General features: G+C 44.3%; 2 protein-coding genes across 12 annotated transcripts in view; one reads left to right on the forward strand and one right to left on the reverse strand.

Moving 5' to 3' along the window:
- The window catches only part of LOC148318896 (uncharacterized), a 7,552-nt gene extending 199 nt beyond the window's left edge, over positions 1-7,353 (forward strand). The window contains exons 2-16 of one of the 6 annotated variants that reach the window (XM_088280580.1): positions 38-99; positions 215-265; positions 685-744; positions 817-937; positions 1,313-1,461; positions 1,576-1,736; positions 2,785-2,920; positions 2,999-3,087; positions 3,230-3,422; positions 3,829-4,044; positions 4,119-4,253; positions 4,557-4,764; positions 4,856-5,081; positions 5,179-5,260; positions 6,136-7,353. In XM_088280580.1, coding sequence (XP_088136706.1) covers positions 38-99; positions 215-265; positions 685-744; positions 817-937; positions 1,313-1,461; positions 1,576-1,736; positions 2,785-2,920; positions 2,999-3,087; positions 3,230-3,422; positions 3,829-4,044; positions 4,119-4,253; positions 4,557-4,764; positions 4,856-5,081; positions 5,179-5,260; positions 6,136-6,248 — 2,002 coding nt within the window. In that variant the 3' untranslated portion in view covers positions 6,249-7,353. Of the gene's footprint in view, positions 1-37; positions 100-214; positions 266-684; positions 745-816; positions 938-1,312; positions 1,462-1,575; positions 1,737-2,784; positions 2,921-2,998; positions 3,088-3,229; positions 3,423-3,828; positions 4,045-4,118; positions 4,254-4,556; positions 4,765-4,855; positions 5,261-6,135 lie in introns of all 6 variants that reach the window. The other 5 variants (XM_088280578.1, XM_088280576.1, XM_088280579.1 and 2 more) reach the window with 5 other exon arrangements.
- On the reverse strand, positions 3,084-14,941 carry srek1 (splicing regulatory glutamine/lysine-rich protein 1). Of its 6 annotated transcripts, none has more exons than XR_015839679.1 (13): positions 14,598-14,941; positions 14,291-14,424; positions 10,213-10,328; positions 9,460-9,606; positions 9,175-9,353; positions 8,761-8,891; positions 8,582-8,690; positions 8,221-8,322; positions 8,084-8,152; positions 7,907-8,012; positions 7,508-7,668; positions 4,808-6,479; positions 3,084-4,719 (listed from the first exon to the last, which is right to left on the reverse strand). XR_015839679.1 is itself a non-coding variant. In XM_088280583.1 (13 exons), exons 4-13 carry the CDS (start codon positions 11,931-11,933, stop codon positions 7,558-7,560), a joined length of 1,131 nt encoding a protein of 376 aa, XP_088136709.1. In that variant the 5' UTR covers positions 11,934-11,970; positions 12,615-12,828; positions 14,291-14,424; positions 14,598-14,613; the 3' UTR covers positions 5,780-7,557. The 6 variants fall into 6 exon arrangements, 4 of the variants coding, with proteins under 4 accessions (XP_088136709.1, XP_088136711.1, XP_088136708.1 ...); XR_015839677.1 differs by having other exon boundaries at positions 7,441-7,668; positions 14,598-14,940; XM_088280583.1 differs by lacking the exon at positions 3,084-4,719 and adding exons at positions 11,873-11,970; positions 12,615-12,828 and having other exon boundaries at positions 5,780-7,668; positions 14,598-14,613.
- Between the last annotated feature and the right edge of the window lie 62 nt (positions 14,942-15,003).

Here is a 15,003-nt window from a genome sequence, read left to right on the forward strand (position 1 = left end):
ATTCATGTGTTTGTTTATGTGTGATTGTCATGATCAGGAGCATGTCCGGAGGTCTCCATGAGATGCTCAAAAAGTGTCAGCTTCTACTTCTTTTCACTGGTGAGTCACTTTCATTTCATGGAGTCCATCCATAAGTATTTTTGATGTATTTTATTTATTTTTTTTATATTTTGGAGTTTTTTTAAACAATTTTTTTTGTGGGTGGCGTTCTCAGGTGGAATTCTGGATCAATATGCGGTGAGCGCATCGGGACCGATACAACCAGGTGGGCTTTGGTGTTTGATGTCTACAAACCGAATTAGCAAATATGTAAATTAGAGGGACGCGACATTAAATGCTCTCTCACATATACATATATACACACACATACACATATATATATATATATATATATATATATATATATATATATTTAGCATATTGACACGTTTAACATATATACACCACAAATGTACCACATTTAAAGTCTGTTTAATGTACGTACTACTATAAAGTATCATGTTTACAATCTATGCAACTCTAACATACTTTACATTTTTTTCACATATTTAAAGAATACAGATTACTTACATGGCATCCAATTTCTCATAAGTAATGTGTTATGCACATACGATGTGCTTTAGTTTCTATGTAAACGCCTCTTATTGAGAATACAGGCATAATAATTTCATGTTGTGGTTTCAGTGTCCTGCAAGACTGATAATTACACGTCTAAGTACAAGCATTGCCGCCTTGCCCTGACAGGTAACTGATGAGTCATTGCCAAATAAAAAGAATGTGGACTGACTATTTTCTGTGTGTGTGCGTGTGTGTTAGGTGGCCTTACCGGCTTGGAATGTTTTGGGAAATTTCACTCTCCAGATCTGCTGACATGTCATTGGAGGCGTGGATCAGCCGAGCAGGAGGAGGCAAACTTTACGCTTGTGGTTCGGCAAAAGTGAGTCATGTTAAAAAAAAAAAAAGAATTTAAAAAAATAAATTAAAATAAACAACCCCTTCCAAAGAAGAAAAAAATAAACAAACTGGGGAAGACATTTAAAAAAAACATTAAACGTTATCACAGAAAAGCAGTAGAAAAATTACAAAAACTATAAAAACAAAAACAAACAAAAGAAATCTATAGCAACAACTAAATCAAATTTGCCAGAACCCTAAAAAAGCAAAACATGCAAAAAATAGATACGAACAAAACAAAAACTCTAAAATCTACCCAAAAAATACACAAACCAATAAAAAAACAGCCCCCGGCCCGAAATAACTACAATAAATAAAAAGTAAAGATTTTGATATAAAGTTTTGTGGCTTCCATCAGCAAGGACAAATTCTGCCAAGTGTATAAGACCACGAAGGACACCTTGACAGACATCGTAGTGTACGATCGGAACTTGACGGTGGAGGTTCTGGAGCAGGTGGGCTCCGAATGCTCCAAAGAGATCGTCACGGCGCATTATAGCAGCCTGCGTAAGTTCTTGTGCCAACTTTCACTTCCAAGAACTTTTTGGGAGTTCCTACCTGTTCTGTTTAACGGTTGCCATGTTTTTTTTTTGTTTTTTTTTAACGGTTGCCATGTTTCAGTGCGCTGCGGTCCTCCTCAAAACGTCATCTTCAGGCGACATTCGGACGGTTGCGTTCACGTCAGCGCTCAGTGGAGTCAGGACGACGCCAAGGTCATCACATCTGTCTGCGTGCGTCACAAACAAATCACAGACCACCATGACGATGGACAATGGCGTCAGGTTGATTGGACTTTTTTAGACTTTCACTTATGCGGTGCTTCTCAAATAGTCGGCCAAGCCCCCCCCCCCTCTCCTGAGGGGGTGCGTGTGACCCTTTCTTCTTGTTTGGGGCGTAACAGAAAATAATTGAGAGGCACTGCACTTATGTATCATCAAGAGCATGATATAAATTTGTGATATTAGTGTATAGATAATGAGATTGTGATAATGATACCTGATGCCAGCATCTCGCTAAAGAAAAATATGATGCTTGTGCACTTTTTATGTATCGACACAGAGATCATGATACAGCATTCGATGTCCGTGATCAATGAAGACTGAATGGCTGTCGTAGTTTGGCCTCAAACTTTTCTGCTTGCCTATTTTCTTTACGTTTTTGTGCTGCTGCGGAAGGGCAGCTTCCTCTTTGGCTTATCGGCTCCATCAAACGTCTTTTGAGTGTGTGGCGCTACACGAACTAGTTTGTTGCAATTTGAAGAAGAAAAAAAAACATGCACATAATGGAAACTTCATTAGATACAACAATTATTTAGTGCTTGTGTATTATTGGGATAAAATAGGTTCTCAAATTAAGCGATGAGGGAGAGAGGAAGAAACTGAAGAAGAGAATGAAGGTAAAGGCTAGAGGACTGAAGGGAGTGAGGAAGAACGAAAGGAAACAAGGATGTGTGGAATAAAAGGATGAGTGACTGATGGAAGAGAAAAGGAAAGGAGAAAGAAGCCATGAAATGAAGGTAGAAAGAAAGGAAACAAGAGGTAGGAAAGAAAAAAATGCATGTTTGAAGGGAAAGAAGGAAGAAAAGTTATCATGAAAGGAAAGAAGAGTGTCGGGGATCGCCTGGAAATAAAAAAAAAATCCTACAAATGTAGGAAAGAAGAATGAAGGAAAGGACAGGCAAAGAAAGGTAAAAAGGAACTAAGCTATCAAGGACAGAAAGAAGGAATCAAGGTTTGGAGGAAAAATGGAGGAAGTGCATATCTAATTGTAGCTTACCCTAATATTTAACTCAATGCCATTTTTTAAAATGTTTTCCCCTGGGCGGTCAAGGTATGTTGCCAGGGTGCCGCTGGGTGTCATCTGGCAGGTGTGAAGGGCTTGCCGGTGCTTGAGGTTCAGGTGGCTTGCGAGATCAACGACAAGTGCGCTCAGTGTCCGTGGAGTCGTGTCTACACGCTCCCGCCCGGTGAAGCATCATCTTTTGTCTATCATGAACATCATGTTTCATCCCGACCGTGACTAATATTGCTTCACACTTCGTCAGAGCTGACAAGGCCGCCACTCAGCCTCCATGTGGTAGGAAACAAGATGGCCGACAGAGGAGGACAAAGAATTATCTCGCTGACATGGACGGTATAGTTATTTAACAAAGCATTACTTAACATAGATGTAGCAGCGTAGCTAGCATAACAATATTATATCGCATAGTACAAAACATAACGTAGAATAAATTATTTAAAAACATATAAATCTTGGGTTTTTCTATTATTTTCAGTTCTCTGAAGCACATGACGGCTTCAATGTGTCTGTGAGCAAGGCATCGGGGGAGCCTCCCCGGGAAGTCCTCAGCGTCGTGCGGCCGCCCATCACGTTGCTGCTGTCCAGCGCAGTCTTCCAGGTCCACGTCTACGCTTTCAACAACGTCAGCGTGTCGCCGGCTGCCAGCATCACGCTGATGCCGCCGCGTGGTTAGTGCAACGCCGGATGGATGTCAGTCATTTTAGGCTCATGTTGACCATTTCGTGTTTCATTGTGTCAGTAGTAGATCCATACCAATATCAGAATTTGATCCACCATATAATGATACAGAAATGTTGATATCGCTAATGCGTGCTACCGTGTGCATATACAGTACCAAAAAATTGCAATATCAGTATTGGTATCTTGATACAAAGCTCGTGATTTGACAGTTTGTCGATACCGAAACAACAACTCTTGCGATATCGCTATCGAAAGAAAATGACTACTTCTACTCCTAATTGTGACATCACTCTACGTTGTTGTTGTAAATAGGGATCAATCCTATTATCGTTATCTGATATTTAATAATGCCGCGTCAACACTGAAATGTCAGTTATTTGTTGACTGTTACAGAAGATGACGACAGCCTCGATGACGACGGCGGTAGGTTGAGAGTGCGTGTCCACAACCGGACGTCCTTCACTGTGCAGTGGAAGGACGACTTGATCAGGCAGTATAAGTGTTTCTGTCTGGAGTGGAGCGCCACCCATGGACCACATCCGCCAAACGGGTCATATAAATCCTTCTACGAGGAGGCCCACAACTTCTGGACGCTGGTTGATATCTCAGGTGTTGCTTTTACCATCGGATCTTGATAGTATTGTGATCCCTTGAGTTAGACGTTTTTAGTTTTCTGCTTTCAGAGCAACTGCAGGCGTACGCCAGCTACGATGTCAGGCTGCACGTGCGTGACCAAACCCAAACATGCAACCTGAAGCAAGTCAACAACAGCCAGGAGGCCACCTATGCCAGAGCACGCTTCTACTCCGTGGAAGGAAGTGAGTGTCTTGTTTCTTGGTCTCGATATGCTGGCGTATAATATTAATTCATCTGATTAAGATGGTGCCTTTGTGGGCAAGGGGTTATCAGTATTTACCAACACTATTGATTAGTGATAACGCAACTGCTACAACAGTGTCAATTAGATACCGGTAACCATACGGCAGCGTCAGATAGCAATATTGTGATCTCGGCATCAAATAGATTTTGTGATCGCCGCATCAATAGCGATACACCAATTTCAGTATTGATACACAAGCAGCAACTAGTGATACTGTTCGTCAAGACCTATTTCCTGTCAGCTCCGGCCAGCGCTCCGTCCAACTTCAGCGTGGTGTCCGTCACGTCGTCCTCCCTGGAGCTGCGCTGGTCGTCCATCTTGCAGAAGGACCGGCGAGGGTTCCTGCTGGGCTACGTGATCCACTACGCGGAGGACCAGCAGCCGGAGAGAAGTAAGACACGAGGCTTCATGGATGGCGGCAAGGGTTGCAAAACGAGGAAAATTTGCAAGTGAATTTAAGATGGGGAATTTTCAAAATACTCCAACAATTACCGTCACTTTGCAAAACTAGCAGCTGGTTGATGCCATGTTCTCTTGCAGACATCAGCGTGGGGCCGCAGCTGCACAAGTACACGCTGGAGGGTCTCCGTCGCGGGGCGGCATACCGCGTTCAGGTGTCAGGGCTCACGCGGGTCGGGCCTGGAGTCCGGAGCGAGGCCAGGCTGGTGGAGACGCGGCGTGGAAGTTCCTCAAAACTCACGACACTTCTTATCATCTCCACCCTTGTCGTGCTGACCGCCATCTTGGTGATCCCCCTCCTCAGAAGGTAAAACACAACCCACACACACACACACACACACACGCATACTGCCGAAAGGAAAACGCAACAAGTCAACTTTGCCTGCTCGCTGTCCACCAAGCAGAGCCAAAGTGGTCTTTTGGCAGAATATTCCCAATCCCGAAAAGAGCAAATCCATGCAGAAACTCTACGCGCCCACACAGCTGGTAAGTGTCTGTTGTCACCAAGAGAACATGAAGTGGGTCATTTGAAGCTCATTTGGGACATTTTGGGATGCTAGTTTTACTGGGCAACCTGAAATTTGGTCGGCATGTCAATTCATGTCTCAAGCTTATCCTCGCTATCTCCAGGACGCTTGATTATTGTAATGATCTTTTGACTGGAAAAATAATTCTGAATGCCGCAGCTTGTATTCTGACCAGAACTAAGCGATCAGAACACATTACTCCCAGTCAGCTGAAGAACAGATTTTAAAATTCTGGTCTATGAATCACTAAATGGTTTGGTTCCTGAACACATTAAGGAACTGCTCATTGAATGTATCGCCAGTAGGGCTCTGAGGTCAGCAGACTCGGGTCCAGGTGGCGCCCTGGTTTCAAAGCCAACATGGTGAAGCGGCATTTAGCTGTTCTGCTGCCCGCAAATCAGCACCAAGAACAAAGGCTCGTCATTCCTTTCATTCAATCTTTTTAAGCATTTTTACAATCAATTTCACTCTTTGGTCATTTCAGAAAGCTACTATTTATTTCCTTTGCTTTTAAATCTCTTTAAATCTTTTGGTTGCAAATCTGCTTAGGTGGTCAACATACATTCTTTAAGTAATTTTATGTTTTTATGTTCAAATTAGCTCTGCGAATGTCTTCAGTCGTTCTGTTTGTTCATGTTTGAACATGTGCTTTTGGTTGTTTGGAGCACATTGAGTTGTCCTTTGTAGAAAATGTGCTACAAAAAAAAAAAAAATGTTGTCTTGCCTTGCTTCAAGAAGCCCTGGCAGAAAAGTCAGTCTGCAGTGTTGGTTCAAACCTGCCATGTTAGCGTGGCCCGCCGATTGCTTCCATTGATGCTTTGCTGTATTCGTCAGCTGCTTCAGCACGTCGACACGCTCAAGCTGGAAGAATGCAACACGGCGAGTCTGCTCGTCGTGGAGCTCCGAGCGGCGCCTTCCATGTGCCAGCAACTGGCCGCTGCCGTTGATGAGCAGAGCGTGGCAAACTCCCGTAATCCTCCCTTAGCCGCTCCCTTCAGCGGATACACCAGCTTGGACGTCATCCAGCAGCTGATGATGGGCGAAGAAGGGACGCTCACGCGGAAGACTATGTGACGCAGTTTAGCGTCGAGGGCAACACTCGCGTATGTTTGATGGACATGGAAAACGCGCGTTTGTCGCAACTGTGATCCAGGAATAAGTCTGATCGTCCTCCAGTCCTGCAGGGGGCGACGCATGAAGCACAAAAAGATGACTTGTTTAAAAATGCGTTTTTACTAAAACGTCACATCAAATTGAAGCTTGTGTACATGAAATAAATTCAAAATCACATCAAAGCTGTTTAAAAAAAAATCTAAGTAAATCAAATGATTTGTGGACTTGACGTAATACTGTTTTAATCTTCAGTAACCGATGCCAGCGCTGACGCTGAACATGCAAATAAACTTTTCCAAGATTTTCTACAGTCGCAGCGTAGGCACTTTGTTCGCCACGTCACTTCCTTGTGCTAAAACGTCACGACAATTTATGGTCAAGGACTAAAACAGCAAAAGCTGGCTCTTACCCCGTGTCACTCTTCGGCGTGAAAGGTACCGTACACACGAGACTCGGGATGGAGTCCTGCCCGTTTTCCGGCTTTGGCAGTACTATCAGAGACTGGACGGAGGAAGTATTTATAGGAAGTATTTAAGTATTTCTCTGCGTTGTTATAGAGGATCAACAACCAGGGTGTGAAATTTAACACCTCTTTTATAATTATTAATTTTTTTATATTATCTATCAAAGTCATCTTTTTCTGTTATTGCTGCGCTGTGTGAACGGTACCAACATGCCATGCCAGCGTTTCGAGAACGTATCAGAGGCGAGCAGAAAACCAGGACTGGACTTTAAAGTTTAGCACCCAACTACACACACACATGCCCCCCCCCACACACACACACACACGCACAATATTTTCTTTCGCTTTTTCGTTCACAGCTGCGCAACTAAACAAAGACTAAAAACAGCAAATGTGCCCAAAAAAACACAAAAAACAGGAAATGAAGCTTCCGTGTAAACGACGTGCACCGAGCAGGAAACATCGGGCGTTTCCTTCCTTTCACGCCGCCAAAACGGGCAAGTGAGGCGCACCGTTAACCGCCAATTTTGTGAGCAGGTCCCGAAGCTTTGCGTAACACGTACCGCCATTTCACACACTCGCCGCTTCTTCTCGAGATGCAAAAATAAGACATTGTGGCGCTTCACTTGCCCTTCTGGCGGGGAAGTGACAGTTTAAGTCAGTCAGTCAGGCGGGCGGCGTCAAACGGACGCCTCGTCGCTGCGTGCTTTGTGGACGCCGTTGTGCTGCGTGAAGTGGAGCGAGCGGGCATCCTCGAAGGAAGAGGCCTCTCTGTCGTAGTCGCGTCCCACCTGAAACATTCCACGCAGTGTCCATGTCAGAGCGAAGTCGTAAGACAAGTAGCCCCTTTCACACTGCACATGAAATCCGGCATTCTTGGTGACATCATGTGTCATCTGGGACCCAAGTTTTGTGGAAGTTAGGGACAGGGCTTCTATAAGACAGGATTGAAGCTACTCAAAGCATCACTTTGGCGCCATCTTGTGGCATCCATAAGCAATTAAAAATGTTCTTTTGTGCCTGACTGACCTTGTGCGTTTTCTTGCCTCTTGGCCGCTCCTCGTCTTTACGGTTCTTCTTCCTCGATGGAGAGCGTTCCCGTGCTTCCCGGCTGCGATCCTGCCGCTTTTTAAACCTGAAATCACCCAAGGCTGAGAATGGTTGCTTCTACTTCTATCTTTTCAAATTCAAACAAATCAAAGTTACCTTTTTGGGGATGGTGACCTGGCCCTTCTGGGAGGACTCCCAGAGCGCCCCCTACTCCGCCGGCGGACCCTGCGAGTCGCACGTAATCGTCAAAAATGTGTGCCGTCCACACTGTGGCGTTAGGAATCTAGACCCACCTGGTGCTGCTTTGGCTCTGCTGCCTTTCTCTGGAACGAGAGCGCCTCCCGTGGCTACTTCGGGAAGTGCGTGCGTCGTTCCTTGGCCACTTCTGGGGCGGCCTGCAAGCACAAAAGATAAGTGCTTTAGAAAATGGATGCATGGATGGTTGGAAGGACACCCTGGGCTTTGCGATTCAACAGAGTACGGCGGCAGAAGTACAACAAGTAATATATTCAAATGCATGCAAAGAAATTGGTATTGAATATCCCCAATAATTAATTTGGAGGCGGCAGAAGCATGTGCATATGAACAGCATCCGAATTGTACCACCTCACCTCAATTTGAGCCAGGAAAAACTCTTGTAAAGTGACACCTTACCCGTGTTTGGAGTGCGACCTCCTGCGCGCGCCGGAGCGGGAGCGGGAGCGGGAGCGCGACCGCGACGGGCGGCGTGCCCTCCCAGAGTGAGCGTAACGTTTCTCCTCCGCTGTGGATGACAGAAGACGACAACCTGTTACCCCAACAGTGAAGGTGCGCGACATGGGCCGGCGTCATACCTGGCTCGATGGCGGCGGCGATGGTGGACTGCGCCTCCCGCACGCGCTTCATCACACTCTCCAGCTGCTTGGCGGCGGCCTGTGGCGTCATCTCGGGAGGCTTCACTATCGCGTTGTTGGAGTGGTTCACCCTGATGGACATGAAATAATTCATCTAAATCATGTTCATCATCATTAAGATTTTCCTACAAAGAGAGTTTGGAGGCCACCTGAGACACTGGAGGTTTTGACATCATAATTATTTGACCAGCATTATTTTGAACTGCAATTACGGTAATAGGGTGCTGCCAACTTGTGGCACCAAAATGCAATTACAAATCCTATCCTTCTACCAGGGGACTTCATTTTGCAATTTATGGTACCATCTCCACCTCAATTTTGGCCAGGAAAAACCTTATTGTCATCCCCACGTACTTGAGGGGCCGGTCTCCAAACATGACGCCGTTGAAAGTGAGCGCCCGCGCGACGGCGTCCTGCTCCACGAACTCCACAAAGGCGAAGCGCGAGGGCTGCGTCTCGTCACCCGCCATCCGCACAAACTTCACATCGCCCACCTGCTGGAAGAAGTCCAGAAGCTGCTCTGCCGTCGTGGTCTGCAAATGGAACACAACAAGACCGAGGTTTTACTCCACATCAATATCCAAAACATCTGACTTGATAAAACTGTGCCACCGCCCCCCAAATGATTGATTGACTCACCACTGAGTTCAAGTTGCCTACGTAGACCGTCCTCCTGATCTCGTCCACCTTGGAGGGGTCCACGTTGCCCATGAGAGGGGGCTGCGAGAGCGAGGAGGGGGCGGGGTCCAGGTTGGCGGTCACGTGACCCACCAGCGGCAGATTCAACTGTGTGTTGGGGGTGTGGGACAGGAAAAGGCACAATCAACCCGAGTATCGGGAACAGCTGATATACATTGGCGATCGGGGTGTACAGTGGAAGACGAATTTAAGAGACTGATACGAGGAGCCACGAGCCGATGGCCCGGTACATTAAAAAAAGTTTTGACGTTCATTTAAACCTGGTTTGGTGCTTGAGTGGAGGATAATGGCATGCATCTGGTTGTTTATGAGCCATAATGTTAGCATGTCGTTTTAATCGGGTTCTGTACCAAAAATACTACGTTCGAAAGATGTGTACTTACAGCGATGCAAAGTTAATGATTTAGTCAGCTGCAAAAGTCTTTGTTGATTTCTGACGAGAGAAAATCGGAATCACATGACCAGTATGTCTGATGGCGCCAAAGCACTATTTTATGGGATTTGTGACAAATTGAGGCTAAATCTGGAATTTCCAGACTTGAATGTTATATTTTCTATGTGGGGGAGGTTCAGCCAATCATCCCAGGTGTGGATATTTTGTTAGGTGGTGTGCTGTGAGACTTTCCTCAAAAATATGTGTCTTGGCTCAATGAATGTTGGCAAACGATGCAGAAAAATTTGTGTACCACTCACGTTCTGCAGCGGGGTGGGCGTGGGGATGGGAAGGAGCCCCCTGCCGGGCAGCAGGCTGTGCACGGGGGCGGTGGGCGCCAAAAGTGACAAGGCCTTGGCCTCTTCCGGAATCTTCCCTGCGGGGTACACACAAACAGCAGCTGCTCCAAAAACAGCAAAAACATCCCCATCCCTTTTTCACACACACACACACACGCACAGCATATACTGTCTTCTAGTATTTTAGCACAATTTATCGTCGCACGGGCTAAGCTAGAATAGTCTGCATAGTCGTTTCAACACTTTTTTGCATATGTGGGTCACCTGAACTAGCAAATTGCTTCTGAAATGTGTGCTCAGTGCTGAGGGAGAAGTGCGTGTTTGATGGCAACACAAGACAAGCCCGGTGGCGGCGGTGCTCATGGCACACATCAGACTGAGCAACGACAACAAATCATCTTGCTGCTTTCGTCAGCAGGCTTGGGGTGAAGCAGGAGGCTGTACCATCAAGTGGGTTGTTGCCATAGCAACAGCAGCTTGTTTAAATGAGACATTTAGTAGAAGACGCAAAGATAACGAATGATGCTTATAAGTTATTAAGAGGTGGGCCACTTTATTAGGTACATATGCAATTTAAAACCTAAGGAAAAAAAAATAAGCCTGTCTTTCAAATAATTGGGTTTCACAAATAAGGAATAGTGTCAATTGATTTGTGATCGTTTGGATTGTCATTTAGCGCAGGCGATTTCAAACTTTTTGGGTACTGGGACGTCTTTATTTTTCAAAGACACACTCATAATCCTAATGAACAAGAAACAAAACCGCCTTGTTTGTGTAAATGCCATTTTCATAAAAACAGAAGGCTATTTTGAGGACGAAGAATGTAATGCTACAAGAACAAAGTTGAATTTCGCAGCGGTAAAAATCCATAAATTTTATGAGAAGTCAAATTTTCCCAAGATCAAGAAATCAGATTACATTTAACTCAAAATCTAACACGACCTACGGCGTTTCTTTTCTTTCCCTCGTAATATTATGCCTTTAACTGTGAAGGGCTTCAAATATTTATAATCTTGATAAATAAGCCTTTTGTTCTGGGTACAGAAGGGGACTTAACGCCAGGAATAAAATACTGTTTGGTTGACATTATTCATGAAGTGATTTAAGAAAATTCTGAACAGTAATTTACGGTAGGAAAGACAGTTTTTCTTTTTAATTGGTAATGCCAATTCCCAAATGAAAAGTTAAAAAACAAAAACACATTGATTGCAAAATTTGTAGCCTCCCTAGTTACGGCTCAAAGACGCCAGTTTAGCAACATACGTGACATGGCCAAACATGATGGACAGCGATCCATTTCATATGGTCGTCTACACTAACAATTAATATTGTTCAATAAATAAAAGCAACATTTTATCCATTGGATGTCTTCGGGATTGTGTACCTAATAAAGTGGCTCATATATCCTTTATATATTTGTGACGCTTGTCGCACGAGTCAGCAATGTTGGTCAGGTGATAAGGCCCGATGACGGCATCGCTTGTTCCATTGAAATCAGGCCAGCGTCATACATCAACATCAATATAAAGACTATTAAATCATAATGACAAACATCCACATAAGCTACAGTTGTCTGAGCGGACTTGCGAAGAGGTCAGAAGGTGTTCTCACTCTCTCTCACTTTCTCTGTCACTACGGCAACGACAAGAGAGGCAAGTGTTAGTCATCCTCCCTCTTAGCATCCCGTCGCATCATCATGCCGACTCAACCACAAACAAGCTGCAGCAGGAGAGAGAGAGAGAGATAAGGGGTATATGGGGGGAGGGGTGGGTTGGACAATAATAATAATAAGACAGTGGTGCCTTGACTTATTGAAAGCAGACGACATAACTTCATCTTCAGATAGTTGACTAGCTTAATGACTGCACAATGCGAAATAGAAGAGCAAAGAAAACTAATATCTCTATCGCAGTCATAACTTAATAACCTTCAAACAACTGGAATTGGAACACAAAAGGTGCAGCAACAAATAAAGACAGCATATAATATTCATAGGCACATTTTGCTAATAGTGTGCAAACAACAATTAATATCACGGTAGTTTACTTGTGAGTCTTATTTCTGTATCATCTCCAAATCTATATGTATTATAAGTATGTGTGTAAAATACTGCCCCCTGGTGGACAAGGTGTGCGGCTCTGAAGGAGTCACACAATGCCTACTTGAATTATCATTGTGCACAAAATATTGAATTCTTCACATTCTTATTATATTTGACGTTTTGGTTTATGGATTAAGAGTTTTTCATTTCACGTCGTAAATCAGTCAAGGTACCACTATAATAAAAATATATATATATATGTAAAATCACAGCGCTTGAGAGAGAGAGAGAAAGCGAGATATAGAAAAAGAGAGAGAACCACCTTTTCTGAGACAGCAGAAGTTGGACAACATGGGGGCAATAAAAAGTACGAAAGGGAGAAAAAAAAAAAACAAAGAGAGACAAGGTGTCCATCTTGGAGGGCTCCTGGTCACATGATCACTGACGCCTCGTGGCCCCCCCGCCCGTCATCGGGGACGGTAGCGGCCTGGCAAACAATGCCTCAATGACTCAGGCTTAGTAGTGTGGTCGTGTATCTGATATGCACACATAATCACATAGAAAACAAACAAAAAGCCAAATTAATCACGTCCATCCAGGCAGCAACGTCGACGTATGTGTTGCTGACAAGGGAGGAGGAGGAAGAAGACAAAGGGTCGGGGTGGGATAGAAATAAAAAAAAAAAAAGAGGTGTTGGGGAGATTGGTAATATCAGTGTGACCCACAAAAACAGGTGACGGCGTATTAGATTGATTTGATTTGTAATATGAAAATTGGGGTCCAAAGGGGTGGAACATTTCAGGAAGGTTTCCAGTAAACTTCCATTGAAAGTAAAACTGGGGAATCTTGGAGATATTCAAAATGTCAAACTTTCCATGGGAATCAACTGGGAATTGAGGGCTAAACTAATAGGAAGGTATCACAATCAAGCCATAAATAAATAAATGTTTCTCCATCAGCAGATGTGGTTGCAAAATAGATTACAGCATTTTAAGTGCTACAATTTCTTTTCCTTTCACTCAAGTGGCAGTGTGAAAAAAAAGTGACCAAGCTGGTTCTTTTGGTCCATATCATGCTGAAATATCATTCCCCTATCAACTATATGATTTAATATCTATATTGAAAGAACAAGATCCATTTTGTAAATTCCTGGTTAATCCATCCAACCATCTATTTTATATACCACCCGTTGAGTCCAATAAATCCCCGTTATTTCCAATGGAAAGTTTACAACTTTGCAACCAACACCTTGTGTGTTAATGCAGAGAGGAAAAAATCATTGCATCTGTATTTCACACTTCTATTTTTTTTAACTACTTTTAGACTAAACCGTTTTTAGAGTATGTGTTTTTAATGTAGGGTTTTCTTCTATAGTCCTCCTATATGGCAAGTGGTCCTGAAACATATGCCCTTGCAAACAACGATGGTTAACTACATTAATCTTGCAGTGTGTGTTCAAGTGTAATCAACATCCTTCCAGCCAACCACTCTCTCTGTTTGTTTTTTCAGTCAATCCCAGCTGACTTTAAAGCGAGAAAGGGCACACCATGAACTGGTTGCCAGGCAATTGCTGGCATCATATAGACAAACAATATAGCCAAACCACCATTCACACTCACTTTTGCATCACTGGACAATTTCACCTTCAATTAACCTGTGCTACCTTTGTGGCAGAAGTGGTTGCATTTTACACCCAGCACACATCACCCCGAACCTCAGAACTGTGAGGCTGACGAGCACCTACCCACAATGTTGCTTTGTACATTTTGTTCATTAAAACAAGATTTAAACTCTGCGTGTGTGTGTGGTGGGGGGTATGGTGACTCTCAGCATCCACACAATGGAATGTAACAGTGACCTAACAGCTACGTGCACGCATGCTATCTAGTGTAATCAATTAAGAAACTGCCAAAAATTAACCACAAGAGCGAAGAGCCGAATAGGAGGGAAGGTCATTTTGAAGTCAACAGACATTTTTGGGCCTTGGCTCGCACTCACCTTCGGCACACGGAACAACTATGAGGGCTCTGTCCATAAAAACTGTGTTGGTGAGATGCTGCGCCACACCAACACTGGAAGATTCTCGATACTTGACATAGCACACTTTGGACGAAAAGGATAGAGTGGCGTTGCTACAGGGGAGACAACAAAAAAAGCAGGTAACTACACATTAAAGATTTAAGACAAACACACGTCATGTCGTTAAATGCTGGATTTAAGTTTTCTTTTTATAGCGAGGACCAGGCGCAGACCGCACATCCGCGGCGTCGCCTGATCCATCCGAGCCGCCGCACGTCGCTCTTACTCGGGTGGGTAGAGCCGCAGCTCCTCGATGTCCCCCAGAAAGCCGAAGAGAGTGCGCATCTGCTCGCTGCTCACCGCCGACGACAGATTGGTCACTTGGACGACGGCAGTCCCGGGGATCCCGCTCATTGCGGAAAAAAAGACGGATTTTCAAAAACTCCAAAATGTTATATGTTATATTCGCCAAATATGTATTCGTCTTTTTTTACGTCGGAGGAGGAAAGATTCGCTCGCTTCGTCTGACTTTGAAATGGGATGTCTGAACAACGTTGACGCGCTCTACCGCCTCCTGTCGGTGGAGGTCGGCATAAGCCATTTGCACACGTCCAAAATGAAACACCAAACACTAGCTAAAAGATACGAAGACACTTAAGTTAATAAAATAAAAATGTTCCCACACGTTTCAA

The sequence above is a fragment of the Idiotropiscis lumnitzeri genome, chromosome 18 (assembly GCF_059441095.1).
Source record: "Idiotropiscis lumnitzeri isolate Australia: NSW breed Sydney's pygmy pipehorse chromosome 18, RoL_Ilum_1.0, whole genome shotgun sequence".
Classification (NCBI taxonomy): Eukaryota; Metazoa; Chordata; class Actinopteri; order Syngnathiformes; family Syngnathidae; genus Idiotropiscis; species Idiotropiscis lumnitzeri.